At 32.6% G+C, this 20,155-nt stretch overlaps 1 protein-coding gene across 1 annotated transcript in view; it reads left to right on the forward strand.

The window, feature by feature from the left end:
* The first annotated feature begins 11,186 nt into the window (after window positions 1–11,186).
* LOC127723220 (ankyrin repeat and IBR domain-containing protein 1-like) overlaps window positions 11,187–20,155 on the forward strand; it is a 44,858-nt gene continuing 35,889 nt past the window's right edge. Inside the window, exons 1-9 of the mRNA XM_052229780.1 lie at window positions 11,187–11,408; window positions 13,301–13,514; window positions 14,201–14,257; window positions 15,759–15,884; window positions 16,843–16,896; window positions 17,523–17,640; window positions 18,587–18,750; window positions 19,475–19,563; window positions 19,837–19,981. Of these exons, the coding sequence (XP_052085740.1) occupies window positions 11,221–11,408; window positions 13,301–13,514; window positions 14,201–14,257; window positions 15,759–15,884; window positions 16,843–16,896; window positions 17,523–17,640; window positions 18,587–18,750; window positions 19,475–19,563; window positions 19,837–19,981 (1,155 nt within the window). The 5' untranslated portion in view covers window positions 11,187–11,220. The remainder of the gene's footprint in view (window positions 11,409–13,300; window positions 13,515–14,200; window positions 14,258–15,758; window positions 15,885–16,842; window positions 16,897–17,522; window positions 17,641–18,586; window positions 18,751–19,474; window positions 19,564–19,836; window positions 19,982–20,155) is intronic.

The raw sequence follows: 20,155 nt of genomic DNA on the forward strand, positions 1-20,155 counted from the left end.
CCGGATCTACTTGGAGCCTAATGACCCCCCCCACGTAGATAAGTTGGATATCGCGGAAGGAAGGATTAACCCGGCAACTAGAAAGGCATTAAAGCACTGCCTTTAAAAAACGAGCATTTCCTTTGTATTTATATGTATATATATATATATATATATACAAGTCTAAATTGAAAACAACGTTCAAACCTATGATTGCGTTGGATAAAAACCGCAATTTTTATACGTGTGCATGCAAAAACAAATTTCTTGATAGAGGGGTCTAAATACAGCACAAACAACATTTTCCAAAAGACCAAAAAGTGAAAAAGTATATTTTAACAAAACGCATTTGACTAGCAGGTCGAACAACGGATGTTCTTAAACCCTGCTGACTGCCATGGCGATTGCCAAATAAACGGATCACAGATGTAACAAAATGGATCTTAATTTTAATCTAATACCAAATAGAAAACAAAAAACTTGCGGAAAAGATGGTATACCGCAAACATGAGGTGCAAAAATTTGTACACCATATCCGGATTTCGACAATTAATGTCTCTTCAGTGATGTTAGGAATCGAAACGGTATTTGGAAGGCCATATAATTTACCTCAATTTGGGATTGACTCTTGAATTTTGAAGAGTCGAAATAGGATGAACGGATCATATATTATATATATATTTACAGATCTAACATTGTTGGGCTGATGTTTAGACGAATTATATATACAGAATGTGTTTTCAGCCTTGTATCACCATCACTGGTGATCCGATGGATGAAATCTGTCGCAGAGTTGTCACTGGTTCAGACGTACTTATAATATAATTATTTTTGTGACTGCATCCTGCATTATTTTGTAAGATCCTGTACGGTAGATAATTGAGCTGATCTGTAAGAATTCTATCTTCATGCCTTATATATCATGTACTGTGTTACGACCCTAGATAAAAACCGACGATGAAAAGTTACACCCGGCCACCGAAAGCTTTATTATTGTAGAGCCTAGGTGGTCAAATGGTCTAGCGCGTCAGGCACAGTGCAAGGCGATTTAGTGCCACGATATCTCAGTAGCATGAGTTCGAATCCAGGCCAGGGAAGAACAAAACATTTCCTTTTGCAAATTTACAGATCTAACATTGTTGGGCTGATGTTTAGACGAATTATATATACAGAATGTGTTTTCAGCCTTGTATCACCATCACTGGTGATCCGATGGATGAAATATGTCGTACAATTGTCACTGGTTCAGACGTACTTATTATATATATATACATATTAATATATATGAACAACTCTAAATTGAAAACAACGTTCAAACCTATGATTGCGTTGGATAAAAACCGTTATTTTTATACGTATGCATGCAAAACAAATTTCTTGGTAGAGGGGTCTAAATACAGCACAAACAACATTTTCCAAAAGACCAAAACATGAAAAAATATATTTTAACAAAACGCATTTGACTAACAGGTCGAACAAGTGATGTTCTTAAATCCTGCTGACTGCCATGGCGATTGCCAAATAAACGTATCACAAGATGTAACAAAATGGATCTTAATTATTAATTAAATACCAAACAGAAAACAATAAACTTGCGGAAAAGGTGGTATACCGCAAACATGAGGTCCAAAAATTTGTAACCATATCCGGATTTCGACAAATAATGTCTCTTCAGTGATGTTAGGAATCGAAACGGTATTTGGAAGGCCATATAATTTACCTCAATTTAGGATAGACTCTTGAATTTTGAAGAGTCGAAATAGGATGAACGGATCATATAAACCCGAAGGAAAATATAATACAAACCCAAACGAAAAAACTCATAAACAACTCTAAATTGAAAACAACGTTCAAACCTATGATTGCGTTGGATAAAAACCACAATTTTTATACGTGTGGATGCAAAACAAATTTCTTGGTAGAGGGGTCTAAATACAGCACAAACAACATTTTCCAAAAGACCAAAACGTGAAAAAGTATATTTTAACAAAACGCATTTGACTGCCATGGCGATTGCCAAATAAACGTATCACAAGATGTAACAAAATGGATCTTAATTATTAATTTAATACCAAACAGAAAACAATAAACTTGCGGAAAAGGTGGTATACCGCAAACATGAGGTCCAAAAATTTGTAACCATATCCGGATTTCGACTATTAATGTCTCTTCAGTGATGTTAGGAATCGAAACGGTATTTGGAAGGCCATATAATTTACCTCAATTTAGGATAGACTCTTGAATTTTGAAGAGTCGAAATAGGATGAACGGATCATATAAACCCGAAGGAAAATATAATACAAGCCCAAACGAAAAAACTCATAAACAACTCTAAATTGAAAACAACGTTCAAACCTATGATTGCGTTGGATAAAAACCGCAATTTTTATACGTGTGCATGCAAAACAAATTTCTTGGTAGAGGGGTCTAAATACAGCACAAACAACATTTTCCAAAAGACCAAAAGGTGAAAAAGTATATTTTAACAAAACGCATTTGACTGCCATGGCGATTGCCAAATAAACGTATCACAAGATGTAACAAAATGGATCTTAATTATTAATTTAATACCAAACAGAAAACAACAAACTTGCGGAAAAGGTGGTATACCGCAAACATGAGGTCCAAAAATTTGTACACCATATCCGGATTTCGACAATTAATGTCTCTTCAGTGATGTTAGGAATCGAAACGGTATTTGGAAGGCCATATAATTTACCTCAATTTAGGATAGACTCTTGAATTTTGAAGAGTCGAAATAGGATGAACGGATCATATAAACCCGAAGGAAAATATAATACAAGCCCAAACGAAAAAATACAAACAACTCTAAATTGAAAAACAACGTTCAAACCTATGATTACACTGGATAAAAACCGCAATTTTTATACGTGTGGATGCAAAACAAATTTCTTGGTAGAGGGGTCTAAATACAGCACAAACAACTATTTCAAAAAGACCAAAACGTGAAAAAGTATTTTTTAACAAAACGATTTTGACTAACAGGTCGAACAAGTGATGTTCTTAAACCCTGCTGACTGCCATGGCGATTGCCAAATAAACGTATCACAAGATGTAACAAAATGGATCTTAATTATTAATTTAATACCAAACAGAAAACAATAAACTTGCGGAAAAGGTGGTATACCGCAAAATTGAGGTGCAACAATTTGTACACCATATCCGGATTTCGACAAATAATGTCTCTTCAGTGATGTTAGGAATCGAAACGGTAGTTGGAAGGTCATATAATTTACCTCAATTTAGGATAGACTCTTGAATTTTGAAGAGTCGAAATAGGATGAATGGATTGAATTATTGAATAAAAAGATCGGTAAGCAGTTTCTACAGAAATTCGACCTAGAGATGAACATGTATGACCCATTAACCCATTGTTATATTTGACACCCCCCTCCCCCCCCAAAAAAAAATCAACAAAAAATGACCCATATCAGCGACACGTTTGTGTATAACTTCATATAGGAAGAGATCCCCGTGGGCATCATATTCAGTACTGTTCTAGAAAAAAAAGAAAAAAAAACTAAATAAAATACAAATAGCTCAGGCAAAATTAATCATTATCAAGCAACTAAAATTTACCTTTAAACAAAGCAACTAAAACTTTAGCTTCAAGCAAGAAAATTACTACTTAAAACAAGCTGTGATGCAGCACTGAATCGAATTTACTTTCATTACAATTGGATGTTTGTTTCCCCTCACTCACTAGTTAAAGCTATACAATTTATGAAATAGTCGAAACAATGTTGATACAATCTTATATGACTCGAGTATCATTTAATAGCGATATACACACACACACGATGATTGCATGCTTCTTCAAACGTTGACATCCTGAAGGATTATGTTCTCTTAATACATACATATATCAGTTCTGGCCTTTCGGGAGTCACATTAAGTAGTATTGAAATCTGAAATTTTGTGTTCTTGCCAAAATCAATCTGAAATATCGGCCAGAAAATTAATTAAGTCGTAAAGGTATTTTCTTTTTTTGCACAATTTGAGAGACCATATATTTTCTAACCTTGTGTCACAACGTAAAGGAAAAAAACAATGACAAATTACTTATTAGTGAGGGTCTGGGTGTGCATGAAGAATAGAGAAATATGGGGCTGCATATTGGATGATCTTAAATGGACCACCCACATTTCAAATGTAGCCAAGAAAGCAAATTCTACACTAGGCTTTCTAAGACGCAACTTAAGATTCTGCCCAAAAGACTGTAAGAAAACAGCATACATTTCATTGGTGAGATCTACGATGGAATATGGGGCAATTGTATGGGACCGATATACATCAAACAACATCAACCAATTAGAAAGAATCCAAATTACAGAAGAGCAGCACGATTCATCACAAGAGACTATAAATCAAGAGAAGAAGGATCGGTCACTAAAATGCTAACCGTACTGGAACTTGAAAACCTGCAGTCCAGAAGAACAAGCCAAAGACTGGTATTTCTGTACAAAGTGGTTGAGGGTTTGGTCCCATGCAGCTATCATACCTGGCGAATTTTTGGTAAAAAGCAAAACCAAAAGGATCATCAAGCCGACACGCTTTGTAGACTTTGAAAGCACAAATATAATTAACAACTCACATGGTAAAGAACAACTCCAAGGGCGGCGGCTAGGCAATTGAAACAACAAACTGTAAAACTGAGCAATTTAAGAACTCATTCTTTGTTAAGACTGTGATTCACTGGAACCAACTGGAAGAAGACATAGTGTACGCCAAGTCAGTTGACGGAGCTTCAAAACAGCTCTCCAACGCCGTCAATAGGCGCTCTCTCTCCCGTCGAGTTAAAGTCAGAATTGGTACCTTCCAGGGGCGTTTCTAGGATATTTGAAAGAGGGGGCGTCGAATCAAATCTTTCGCGGAGCGGAGCGAGGAGAACATTTTTTTTACCTTTTATTTGCTAAAAAACATAAAATAATTGTGAAATGCATAAATTGTCATATTCAATACAATATTAGCAGATTGCGATAGTTTTGTTTTGTTTTTTTTTGTTTTGAAAAGGGGGGGGGGCGTACGCTCATTACGCCCTCATCTGGACCCGCCTCTGTCTTCGACGTAACGATACAAATACAGATACAGATGGGCATTGGACTTGAGTGCAGAATGATGGCTAAAAATAAAGAGCGAGCAGAGATAAAATAGGCAATAAAATACAGAATAAAGAATAATTGGAAGTTGAAATATAAAGAAGTGATGATAACGTGCAAAATAAGTAAAGAATGGAGAAAGTTGTTTTAAAAAGTATTAAGATATGAAGGACCTAGGTTGGTTCCCTCCGTAAAATATTCAGTATGCCTTCGGAATATACAAATATTAAGTATTGTCAAGAATTTCAATAACGGCCGGGTACCAGTCTATGAAGGACCCAACCATGCAGTTCTGTTCTGTTCTGTTCTGTTCTGGTATATAATTCCTCCGTTTTATCCGAGCACTCCACTTATCGAATGAGTATTATAATTTTAAATACTTAACCGAAAAAGCGGATATTTTTATATTTACGATATGAAAAATATAATTTAAAAATAAAATTAGTTAGTTAAAGTGAATAAAATAAAAGTTTATAATGTCTTTGATGATATATTAAAAGATATTAATAAAAAATAAAAAAAAATATTATTCACACATCACAAATTACGGCACTTTGATTCACCAATATGAATAAATAAATTTTTTTACAACTTATGATTTCTAGTCAATATGTGCCCTGCCAAGGCAAATGTTAAAATTATATAGCATTATCTTTTATGCTGATATTTATAGACTGAACTAGTTAGCTTGTCCCCAGTCTCTATGGCTAGACAAAGCGGATTTCAGTCCGGGTACGCGCTTTTAATATATATTTTCCCACTTCCGGCTACTGTCTGCTCGATTTGTTATTAGATTTTATGAAAAAAATTAAATGCTTATATTGATGTTTTTTTACGTCAACTTTTGAATATATTAGGTATCAGATAAAATTTAAAAATCAATAGCTATCTTTTTGCACAATTGATTTAAAATTGTGGATCTGATTTATTAAAAGAAGATTTGTAAAGTCGAACAGATTTAATATTAGAAGTCAGAAATATTTTGTCAACAAACAGACAAAGAAACATTATGTAACTTACAAACAAAGAGGTTTACTACAATGAATTATGGCAATTATTTGTCAGTAAGAAATTTGATTTTGTTTACCATTTAGATGATAGGATTGGTTCAGATGTTTAGTTTTGATTGAATATATTTTATTATTTGGATTGAGGTTTAGTAATCAGATGAGACAAGACTTGAACTTCACCGTGACGGCTTCGCAAGATCAAATAGACGACGAAGTCTGTTGGCTAGCTATTTGTATCTTAGGTCGTACTTAAAAAAGATGGAAGTAATAAAATAATGATGATACTTTTTACTAAGGAAATTATTTTAATTCATTTTGCATTTTTTGTGCAATATGTCATTACAAAAAAATCATTTGACAATAGCATGAAATTATAAACAGGGAAATACCCAGGATTGCTAGTTTGGGCTTGAGTCACTTTTGCGTGAGATGAAAATCAACCTTATTTTTGGAAACAGCAAGGGACCGAAGATATGTATAACAGTACTAGCTGTTGATCTTTGAAGGACTTAGGCATGGTCAGGCAGTTATTGCATAATTTGAAAGATATGTGGTGCTTAAATATGAAGATTATAATAACATCTCATAAGGATCTGACTTTCTAGTCCACAATTTTACTTCAGTTATTATCAGGAGACATTCCAGATCAACAAACAATGACAAAAGTAAAGTTTTATTTTATTTTTTTCCTATTTTTTTATTTAAATCGATATTTGGAATTCATTTCTATAAACTTGGAACCAAGGATTTGTAGTAATCATTGTTTGTTGGAACGTAGTCCGAGATTACTCTGACGTCCAACGGCTGTTTTGCCAGACAAGCTGGGGCCGTGGGACGTCAGAGCTCGTCCCATATCAAAAAGTGGATATTTGCCCGTCCAAAATAGATGCGCTGCTTCGTCGCTTCTGGTGCAAATGGACGGCCTTGGAATTATATAAATCGGGTATCAATTTGTTCATTTTTCATTTATCTCTTCTTTATGTAAGTTTCACCTACCTGCCACCATTTATTTTCTCATATTTAGACAGTTTTCACAGTGACCCACCGATTCTGGCATTTTGACTTTCATTTTGAAAGATTGTCATGTGATCACGAGAAAAAAGTAAGGCACAATGGACTATGGGAAATGATGTATGCATATGACCCTAGGTCAATATGAATATATAATCTAACACCTCGCTCATTTACGATGCAAGCAATGTAAATATCCGAGAGCTTCCGAATGTTATCGTGGTTGGCACTAAATGCTTAATACCGATCTCCTGTAAAGGAGGTGAAAAATCGTGGTTGGCTACTAAATGTTAAATATTGATCTATAAAGGAGGTGAAAAAAGTATAAATATTTGCATATTTGAGTCTCGAGGTTGCGAAATCTCTCGTAACTTGACGTCCATTTGAAAATAAAAGTAAAAATGTCTGAATCGATGGGTCACTGTGAAAACTGTCTAAATATGAGAAAATAAAGGGTGGCAGGTAGGTGAAACTTACATAAATGAAGAGATAAATGAAAAATGAACAAATTGATACCCGATTTATATAATTCCAAGGCCGTCCGTTGGCACCAGAAACGACGAAGCAGCACATCTATTTTGGACGGGCAAATATCCACTTTTTGATATGGGACGAGCTCTGACGTCCCACGGCCCCAGCTTGTCTGGCAAAACAGCCGTTGGACGTCAGAGTAATCTCGGACTAGTTGGAACGGTTCTAATGACTGTACATTTTATTAAAAAGAAAAGATCATGTTTAACTCTCGATTTTTAAGCGAAATGAAAACAGTAAGTGACACGAAGATAATAAATTCAGATTGAAACCGATTCATCTGCGGATTGGTTCCTGTTTTACAAAAGGCAGGAAATTATCATAATTTCTAAATCAAGTTGCTAAGCAAGAAATATATTTGTCTCCTTTGTTTATTTTTAAACTAAACATGCTAAATGATTTCTTATTTTACGTTTTAAATTTAATGTCTCATTTATCATGTTTATAACAATACTTTCACGCATGCACAGTACATAGTAAAGGAAGCACCTGTTTGACTTGTGGAAATACTTCCAAAAGTTTTAAATAAAGATCTTTCTCTTTTATAGAAAACGTTGAAAGTTTTCAGGTTTTGATGAAAAGTTGTATCAAATATGACGAAAGTTCGTTCATATGTTGAAACTACTCATAGGAACTGCAAATTAGGATCATTTGAGAAATATTGAAAATAAAATGTGAAATGTGTGAGGGAGATTATATTAAAATGATGAAACTATGTTAAACGAACTGCAAATTGTGGTCTATTTTGAGAAAAATGACATTGAAATGCTGACTGACGGATTTTACTGGAAAAGATATGTATGATCGTCAATAATTTATAAGGTGATTTAATTAAAGGATTAGTGACCCATCCAATGACGATAAGCGGATTACAGGTTTATGAAAACTTATTACACCTGTTGAATACCTTAATCATGTTAATTAGATGAGGGTCATAAACTTGTCAAAAACATATATCATGTATATAGGCAGGTAGAATTATAGTTTTTTCATTCAAAACTATTTTTACACTTTACAAATTTAAGTGACGAAATTGATTTGAAAAAAACTTTCGTCATTTTGAAAAACTTTTCGTAAATGATGCAAATGACGAGTGCTAGCAAAATCACTGAAATACCAAACCTCAGTATCTTCATGATGAAGGTTAGCTACGGAATTATAGCTCTTATGGTCCTTATGATATTTTTAACAATTTGCGGAAGTAGCTGTTGAACTGTAATATGGTCCTAACATGCCTAATGATATTTTTTGACAAATTGCGCAATACGAGTCAGTGTCCTAAAATTTCGTCAATTATTCTCGAAAGTAACAATAATTATTTCTTATTGTTACTTTTTGAGGGTAATCATTACCAGTGCCGTAACAATAATATGAGGCAAGTGTTGCCTGTAAATGAGGACTAAGCGTGTATAAATTACTATTTAAATACTGATTTTTGCATAATTAAAACAGCAGCCATGTACATATAACACGTTTCTTGTTTTCAGAGAAAACCTATGACTGAGAGCTGTTATTATTAATAAATGACTACCAAATTGAATTCAAAGCATAGTTTCTGTTGAAAAAGTTACTGAAATACAGAAATGTATCCCATGATCATGATGATGGTCCTGTTTGTTGTTAGGCGTTTGGTATATAAAATCATTTTTAATGTAAACAAAGAAATGTTATCTACCATGTCTACAGGTAACATTTTGGATTACATCTACATGTATCAGTATACACCTTATCGCTATTTAGTCCATTCTGGAAAAAACAGTCATTCAGTGTTGACTGCTGACCCCCTATTTTTGACATTTTTTCCTATTATGTCTGTTTGTTTTGTTCACACATTGTTGTCACTATAATCATGATAATGGAATTTTAAGCTACTGTCATACAAGTGAGAGGTTTAGCTAGCTATAATACCAGGTTCAATCCACCATTTTCTACATCAGAAAATGCCTGTATCAAGTCAGGAATATGACAGTTGTTGTCCATTCGTTTGATGTGTTTGAGCTTTTGATTTTGCCATTTGTTTAGGGACTTTCTGTTTTGAATTTTCCTCAGAGTTCAGTATTTTTGTTATTTTACTTTTTATTTTAGACAACTTCTATTTATTAGTATTGCAAAAACAAAGGTCACCAGTGCTGAGCTGATGGAGGAAAAAGTTAAGCAAGTGAACATTTTGAAGTTTTGATAGTTTATGGTTCAATTTTTTAAAAGTTTAAAAAATGCTTTGATTAAAGTGTTCACTGTAGTTTATGCACTTTACATTGTTTAAACAGACCCCAGATAGCTTCAACTGGATTAAAAAGCTGTGTATTTTCAGAACTTTTCCGGTTTGGAATAAATAGCGATAAAGTGTACTTCCTGTACAAAGTATTTCCCAGGCTGGGCATACAAAAATAGAATGCTATTATTCCTTTTATCAGCAATTTGTCTTGACAATATGTTTTATAGTTAAGAAAATGAAATAAAACGAAATAAAATATAAAATAATTTTTTACACATACTAAAAGATGTAATAATTGTTCCAAATCGTTGAATGAAGGTGCATGCATTTCAGTGATAAACATGATAAATTGATGCAGATTGATCATGTTGATATGCACATGTGATGTTGATGCACTAATATGTGACGTCATTGCCTTATATTTTCCAGTATCCAGGTCCTGACTATGATCTAAACAAATATTAGTCAGTAAGATCAAAAGGAAAAACTACAAATTGCAGATAATAACTTTTATTTGATAAAAAATGATAATTGCAGAAAAAAATATCTATTGTTTTAAGTCTCTTATACTGGCAGTCAGGGGTACTACTTGTACAAGTAATTTTTATTTACTTGAAGAAGTAATATTAATATACTTATATAAGTAAATTTGTAGGATACTTATACAAGTGTATTTTATTTACTTGTATAGGTAAAAAAAAATTGGCTTAGTTATGTCCCTTAGACATTCAGATTTTTTTACTTATCTTCTTTTCTTGAATTCTTAGGACTTCTTTGCTCTAATAGAATTTTAAATTGTTTGTCCTTTGCAGATGTCTTAACTAATCCTTTTTAAAAGTGTAATTTCATGGACAATGAAAATCTCATTTGTCTGTTATCTTCAGAACACTGCTCATTTACAAGCCCCGTAGGAGCAATTTTTGAAGGCCTTGCGCAAATACTTAAGATCTTTGAGCAATCAGCTTCTTTGTTGAATTAAGGAGATGAAAATTGAACTCTAATAAAAAATTATGAGCTAACCTGGGAAAAATCATTTCAGGCATGTTTTTACAGCTCAAAACTTGAGAATTTTTGTGGGATTGTAAAAAAAATTTACTTATACAAGTGATTTTTTGAGAAAATTAAGGGGAGATTATTCAAACATTATAATCAACTTATATTAGTATATTTTTTATACTTTTTCAAGTAAATAAAGAGTACTTGTACAAGTAGTACCCCTGACTGACTGGAGTAGAATTAATAATAAAATTCTGGAACACATATGGAATAAAATTTGTATGATACACTGATTTATGATTTTGTTTCTTTTGATAGATCTTCGTATTTATCTGCATGACAACAACATGACTTGATTATGGGAAGTTCTTCTTCCAAGTTCCGTAAGCATCTGAGTAATGGGGACGAGTATGCTGCTCTCAATCAGTATAACAACAGTAGTGAGCTCCGTAAGGCTCTGGATCCTAACTCTTCCTACGGTGACTCACATAATCATGAGACACCACTACATTATGCCTCCAAATTTGCTATGAAAAGCTTGTTAAGGTGAGATTTGTCGTCTAATGAAAAAAGCCGTTTATTAATGTTCAAGGGGGTGATATGTTGGACTGTCATACAAGTGAGTGGTTAAATACCTATTAAACCAGGTTTAATCCAGCATTTTCTACATAAGAAAGCCTGTACCAAGTCAGGAATATGACAGTTGTTATCCATTCGTTTGATGTGTTTGAGCTTTTGATTTTGCCATTTGATTGGGGACTTTCCGTTTTCAATTTTCTTTGGAGTTCGGAAATTTTTGTAATTTTACTTTTTGGATTGAGTATTACACTAATTTATATGACTGTGTGACAGGCTACATGTAGGTAAAGTTTTCTTTTTAGAAAAAGGTCATACAAATAACAAAGGTTTGATTCTTATTTTGTGATGAGACTTTTGAAAGCTTCTTTGTATTTATTTGGGTGTATTCTGCTGTCCATGGCCAACTTTTCAAAATCTCCATGAGGGATTTTAAGCGCAAGAGGACCTAATGCTCCTTTTATGTTGTCATAAGTGTTTTTAATCAACTTCTATATTGTTTGGATGAGTATGTATGTGCTAAAATACCCTTTGAACTCATTTGAATGCCTGTTTTGAAGTGTTCAGTTTATATAATAAAGATTTTCAAAATTCAGGAAAACACCTCTCATGGGGGATATCCCCCATAAGTCGGGATAGTTGGCAGGTCTGATAGAATATAAGACATTAAATTACTAGTATAGTGCTTTATTATGTTCACCAAAAAAAAACTTTTCATCAACCAAAATTGTTTTTAATTACATATATAGGATTAATAATACCGTATATGGGTTTTTTTTCGTGTCAGCTTTTTTTCGCAATTTGATGATTAAATGGGCAGGTTAAAATTTTCACTGTGTATAATATTCGCTGAATGGGAAAATTCACGCGAAAAAATAACTGTATTGTATTGTTAAAAAACTTTATTAACTAACAGGTAATGGAGTACAAATAAATATGAGTATTACAAACGAAAATACACATAATTCAGAGAACTTTCAATGAACGTAAATTATGTACATAGGGCATGCTAAAAATTGAAGGTTTTGATCATTACAGATATACAAATATTCGTGTAATTGTAAATTGTTATTATTTTATTTTTACATTTTATGCAAAATTATTCAAGTTATGACACAAATCAATAGATAAATCTACGAATTTTCAGGGAAATTTACGCGGGGTCAAATTTTCGCGTTTCTTTAACTGCCGCGAACAAAGCAAAAATTAAACACAAGCGAAAAAAAAAACGATATACGGTAGCACTTGGAACGATAAGTTTTGGACTTTGTATGCACATGCAATTTTTAAAAATAAAATGATTGACAAGACTAGTATTAATATTGGGAACTTCAGGGCTGAGGTAAAAAAGATAACCCTTACAACAATGTACAACATACAAATTTAGACCTAATCTGCTAATGTAAGTAAAGTCAAAAGAAAAAAATGTACTCGATATTTATGTCTAAGCTCTGATTGATTGTTCAACAGACCACACCAATCGTCAACATTCAACTCCTATGACAAAATACTAACTGGTGGTTTTTAACGACCTTGACTGGCTGGTAAGCCCTCGCACACTAGTTATGAGAAAATCAAATAAAAAGCAAAGACAAAAAAAATGGAGAAACACTCGGTTCAGATGGCCTCACTTGGTACAGGCACACAATGCAATGAGGTAGAATAAGTTATATATGTGCACCAACCTACCGCCTTTGTGGATTTAACAGTATAATTTTATTATTTTCCTATTTCAAATTGTTGTAGACTCAAAAATATGTGTTTGGACTCGTATGATGAACAAGGAAGAAGCATTAAGAGGCCACATGTCATTGATGGTATATTTACAAAGATGTTTTGTATTGTATTTTTGTAAATTTCAGAATATTTTTGTCTGAACACAATGGAAATCCGAACAAAACAAATGGTATGAAACAGACCTGTCTTCACTGTGTGTGTATGGAGAAGGCAGAACACTCTCAGGTTTATCCTGTAATGAAGAGGAGAGCCGAATGTCTCGCCATGCTACTGAAATGGCGTGGAGCCAGACTGGAGGATAATGAAACAGAAAGAGTCAACTTGGGGGCTCAGGATGAGGTAAAATAAGATGCATTAATGTGTTCTTGTTCTTAGTTTTTGACAAAATTCCAGATATTGGTAGCAATTAAATTAAATAATGTACCTTTAGTGTATACAATATCAATTTGTAATACAGTGGAAAGAAGGGAGAGAATAGACTAAAACAGTCAAAACAAAAAAGAAAAAAAAAGCAAAACAAACCCATACTTAAAGAATATGAACCAGAAAAAAAAAGAAAAGTTAAAAGAAAAAAGAAAAACATCAGACAAAGTTAAAAGTAATACAGAAAAAAAGGATAGAAAACAAAGGAAACAAAAAGGAAAAAAAAACAGACATAACCATGACTTAACATGCACAAAGAAAACACAGAGAAAAACAATAGCTTAAAGAAAAAAAAAGGGAAAAACAATATCTAAAAAAATGTCAACAATAAATTATACTACACAGACAATTAATGATTTAGAAACATGAAACACATTAAAACTCAGTGTTAAACTTATTAGCTTATGAAAGATAAACAGTTCATTATCAATTAGTGTCCTAATTAATGTATTGTTCATATCAAGAGAAATTTTTGCACTAATTTTTGCTGATAAGAATTGAAATAATGTTTACATCTACTTTTAGAATCTGAACACAGTTTTGCATTGTAATATTTCTCTGTCTTTGTCTAGAGAATGAATAATTTTGATATCTGCTTTCAGGAACAGAACACAGCTTTACATTATGCTGCCCTGTCTGGACTTAAACAATGTGTAGAGGTTGGTTTAGTTAACTTATTTATGATACTATATATGTCCTTTTTCATGTGTATTTTTTTCTTATGAATGTCTTGGCAGGTATCTTTTCACAAAAATAAAAACAAGCGAATATAAATGCAGCTTACATGCATATAAAACCATCAAATAAAAAAAAAAAACCCAGAACATGCAATAAAATTCACCAAACGTTACATGCATGTATAACTCACATAACCTTAATTTAACTTTAAACAGTCAAAACAGTACATATAAGGGATAAAAGGACAAAAGGTAACAAATATGTCAGGTTTATTGGGTTTCTAACAACTTAATCTGATAATTACATTTCTCTAATTCCTAGCTGATTTATCTATTTCCTCACTGGTTGATTATTTTTATTTAATCAAAGTGTTGTTCGTTTGATCCCAGTTATTCATTGTTCAAAATTCAATTATGACGTCAAATATTAGTGTTTTTCTCTGAATTTCCTATTGTGACATCATGAAAAAAGCGACTATGCCTGATGACGTTACATAGTAAGAACGCATCTTTCTGCAGATCATTGAAAAAGAAGAATTTTACAAGTTTGCATATCGGCTTAAAATCATTAGAGAAACCGATTTTACCACCAAATCTCGAGCAATATGATATTTTTCCACTCGTGACAGTTAAATTTTAAATATATAAAACACTTGGCAAAGCCTTGCGTTTTAATTTTGAAAATTTGATTGTCTTGTCGGGAGAAATATTGTATCATACTCCATGCATTGGTAGAATCTATATTTATCAAATAGACAACTGTTTTGATGATTGATTTAATACGTAAAATAGTAATATTTTAAGTTTGTTATTTGGAAATACAGTTAAATAAAAGTTAAATACACAAGAATTCATTGGCAATACAAAAATTGTGAAAATAAGTACACGAAAAAAAAAGTACATATTCACTAGACATTTAAGAGAATATCCACCATCATGGCATTTTAATCAAATGTTGAAATTTCCTTAATTTTATATGTTGTTGCTCATATTATTCTTTGAACACATATAAGTCACCAATCTAATTTTTTTTTTTAGTAATTATGATTAATATAAAAAGAAGATATCTATACATGTGTTATCATTGTCAATAAAACAACTATACACCAGGTACCAAAGGACGTTGATGACAGCAACAATAAAGTCCTTTTGCAAAAAACTCAAAATTTACTGAAAATAAAAAAAATTGTTCAGAAAAAATTATGTTATCAAAATAAATCAAAGAGATATCGCATGTTAACAATGAATTAATTTTTGATTCATTGACTCGTTGCGGCTATGCTTCACTCATTGGCAAATATTATCTGTATTAAGGAATTAATCATGTGAACTGGTTTAAGTCAAAAGAAAGACCCTGTCTTGTTCTGAATCAACAAACTCTGTTGGATTTTGAACAAGGTTATCATAAAGTAACAGTTTGCAGAAAGTCACAATTATTATGAGTCATATATAAACCTAAACTACAGTATTATTTTTTCTATAGATGTTGGTTCAGCACGGAGCACCATTATTTCAGGAGAACTGTGACAATCAGACTCCATGTGACAGTGCAGAAAAAGGGGGACATGCTGATATTGCCTTGTACCTAGAATCCAAGATGGTCTTCTCTGTGAGTGACATTCATACACATTCACATGTACACACACATATACATGTACACACAAATATAAATAAATGGGGTTATGTTTATTAGCTAGAATCAAAATTATCACATACACATACTTAAGTATAAAAATAAGAAGATGTGGTATGATTGCCAATGAAACAACTCTCTACAAGAGACCAAATGACACAGAAATTAACAACTATAGGTCACTCTACGGCCTTCAACAATGAGCAAAGCCCATGCGGCATAGTTAGCTATACATCATTGTAAAAGGTCCCAAAATGACAAATATAAAACAATTGAAACGAGAAAACTAACGGCCTGATTTATGAACAAAATAATGAACGAAAAACAAATATGATATACAGCAACAAACAACAACCACTGAATTACAGACTCCTGACTTGGGACAGTATGTGTATACATTCACACACACACACACACATAGAGAAAAGGTGTATTGCTGACATTGTCATGTATTTTTATCTGAATTATTGTTATGTAAACATGTCAGTCTGACGGGGAGCTTGTACCATGCATGTAAAATGTATGTCATGATGTAGTTAATCTTTTTAATCTCTATTGGCCACTGGCAAGCCATTAATTTTAGTAACTTAGATCACTGAATGAATGACTGGTAATTGCTATATTCAATTATTATTAATTATTAGAAATGTAAGGGGGAAATGAGGTTGATTATCATTGTAGCAAATATGAATCAAAGCAGCATGTCAATATATTCCAAAAAAGACTTGTTGAAGATGACAATTACAACCAAGTGAATGTCCTTGTTTAGTTTTTGTTTTACTATAACTATTGATAATAAGTTATAGTTACAGAAGTCCCTAGACTCCTTATTTTTTCATGGGGCTCTTCCAAATATTTATGAGCTCACCATTTCAAAATAATCTTCTAAATACTCTAATGTTCTAAATAAGATTTTTGTTTTTTTTTAATACAGGCGGACGGACCAGAATTAGATGACGAGGACATGTATATAATGCCAGACTCTGAGGTATGATGTGTATGTTATAGCCTTATCGCTATTTTGGAATCTTTGACATTTGACCTGTCGATTTGCGACACTTGAATTATTGACGTCATACATCAATCTCTTTTCTTTTGTTGCGTCAGACATTTTCTGTTGACGTCAAATTTATATGGAATGTCTGTGAATTCCAGTCAAGGCAGACAAATAGCGATGAAGTGTATTGAGAAACTTGTTTCAAATATAGATTCGTTGGCATTGAATATAGTGTTCTATATTGAGGACTGGCAAGCTAGGTTCATCTGACCTTCTTATCATCTCCATGGATCATTTATAATGTTATGTTTATGTGATACTTTTAGGAATACTGTTACCCTAAAGAGTTTCAACTTTAAATTCAATCAGTATCAGTTTAACAGGCAAGACATATCAGCACATACATACTACTTATATGTTAAAAGACATTTGCCTAAGATGAAATTGTGTTTTAAGTTGAAAAAAAATATAGGTTCTATTGTTTATTTCTGAGTTTTCTTTTTATCCAGGAGTACAATGGATTGAGAGCCAAAATATACATGTCCTAATACCAAAGACCAGTTTTGTATAGAAACTTACTGTTCTATTGTTTACTCTTGAGTTCTCTTTTTATACAGGAGTACAATGGACTGAGAGCCCAAGATTTACAGGAGGCCAAGGACCAGCTGCTGGTAGAAACAGCAGACATGCTGAGTGTCCCGTTGTTTACAGCTGAGGCACTTCTCAGGAATCACGGTATATGTTTACAGTAAAACCAAGTTTAAATTACACAATGTCAGAATCATGGTTTAGCATAATGTTTACAGTAAAACCAAAACAATTAATGATTATAATAAAATACAAACTTTAGGTTACACATTGTAGGAAATGAATTTTAACTTTATGAAGAATTCGAAAATTAATTTTAGGTATCAAAATTTTCCCTATACATGTATTTCAACCATGCACTTATAAGGAATGCACCAATAATGTCTTTTCTTTTAATTTGAAAAAAATACCAATAAAAGGATCTGTGTAAGCAAGTCAGCATGGTCAGAACCTAAAGATCACAAAAAGTTGACCTCAAATAATGGACAAGCACAAACACAGCATGGCATTTTATTAAAATAAAACAACCAAATAGCTGACCGACCTCAATACCAAATACTGTGCATTTATTAATTTTTGTGGGTACTGATATTTATGGATTGCCCTCTTATGAATATTTATTTTGTAGTTTTGACAAATTCTCTATATAGATATAAATTAATAGGACATAAAGTATTTTATTAATGCTGAAATTTATTGGTCAGTTATATTCATGAAATTGAAAAAAAATTAGTTCTTGCTAAATATTAATGAATCCACTTGTATAGAAAAACAATAATAACAGGATACAAAACATCTACCAATCTGATTAAAATGTAGATCCTGTGTCAATGCTTTAATTTGCTCACAAGGATCTGACAACACCTTTGTTTTTCTTTCTGTTCTGGTAATTATTACATCAGCCAATGAAATTTCAGCCTTCAAATTTTTCAAGGTGTGTAATAATCTGAAAAAGCCAGAAGATCCCGAAAGTCCTTTAAAACAGAAAGTAGAAAAGAGCTTTTTCATATCCTTATAAGCAAAGCTTGGACAAAGGATCTGTATTTTAAAATGAACATCTACTGAAGAAGTTTCAATATTGTATCTTTTACAGAATGGTCCAGGGAGATATTATTAGAGGCATGGATGACAGATCCTAAAGCTTGCTGTGAGAAGTCGGGTGTTATACCCCCTCCTTCAGTGTTTTCTGAACAACCACATGTCCAGCATTCACTGTCATCCATAGAACCAACAATGACCAGTCAGCATGACGTTGAGGTAGGTATTTGTAATGTCATGCCCTTCAAGACTTGTAATGCAATAAATGCTGTGTGTACTGATGAATTTATTTGTGTTGTCTTAAGCATGATTTGAATGAAAATTTCTCAATATGTTTAAAGAATACAATAGTAGTAGGGGCATTATGTTTTCTGGTATGTGCGTCTTTTCGTTCGTATGCCGTCTGTCCGCCCGTCTGTCCCGCTTCAGGTTAACATATTTAGTCAAAGGTAGTTTTTGATGAAGTTGAAGTCCAATCAACTTGAAAATTAGTACACATGTTCCCTATGATATGATCTTTCTATTTTTAATGCCAAATTAGAGTTTTGACCCCAATTTCACGGTCCACTGAACATAGAAAATGATAGTGCGAGTGGGGCATCCATGTACTATGGACACATTCTTGTTAATGACCAATTTAAAATTGACTTATTTCTAATTTTTGATTTTTGAATTTTATGGTTTAAAACTCTGTTGAAAATTTCTATGTAAACTCTAGCTGCATTAATTTCAAGGTTATGCTTAAATTATACTAGATTTTAACAAATTAGTAGCAAAAACAAGAAATTGTGAAACTGCAAAATATGGTAAGATGTGGTTGTGTTGGTAAGTATATATCATGCTCTAAATGGCCCTAGTTTCAAAAATTATGAATACATTTATAAATTTTGTAAAAAGCATAATTTGATATTTTATTGTGCTTATTATTTGAATTGTTTTTTAGTGTGATATTTGTACCTCAAGTTTTATCACCAATGAGGATCCAGTACAAATGGCCTGTCTTCATCAGTTCTGTAAAGATTGCTGGCAAATGTATGTAAGATAATTTAATAATCATTAGATAAACATATTCTCACATAGTTACTTGCAGATTATCAGATTTATCCGATCTCAATAGTTGAATTATTGAATTTTAAAGTTCTCTCCTAGGCTCAGACTTTAAAATTCGATAATTTAACTATCGTGATTGGATAAATCTGATATTTCACCTGTGCCAATGTAAGAATCTATATATCTCTTATTAAACTGTTAGAATAGAATAGAGCATGTTAAAAAGCTTGTCCTTAATGTATAATTATATTACAGATATTTAGACCTGAAGATACAGGAAGGTGAGGCCCACAACATAACCTGTCCTGCTTATGACTGTATGAAACTGGTATCTGTAGAAGTTATAGAGAGTGTTGTGTCTAGAGCTATGGCCAGGAGATACCTACAGTTTGATATCAAGGTATTCAATCAATCATTTATTTAAGAGATAATTTTATTGTAGTTGAAGTTTGCCCTACCTCAAATAGGGGTTTTACTGCCTCAAATTGAGTTTACCTTAGCAACAAGTAGCGTAGCTGGTAAACAAATATTTGCAACAGTTAAACCAAGTTTTACGTAGGCCAAGTTTCATGTA

This window comes from Mytilus californianus, unplaced genomic scaffold (assembly GCF_021869535.1).
Source record: "Mytilus californianus isolate M0D057914Y unplaced genomic scaffold, xbMytCali1.0.p SCAF_13, whole genome shotgun sequence".
Lineage (NCBI taxonomy): Eukaryota > Metazoa > Mollusca > Bivalvia > Mytilida > Mytilidae > Mytilus > Mytilus californianus.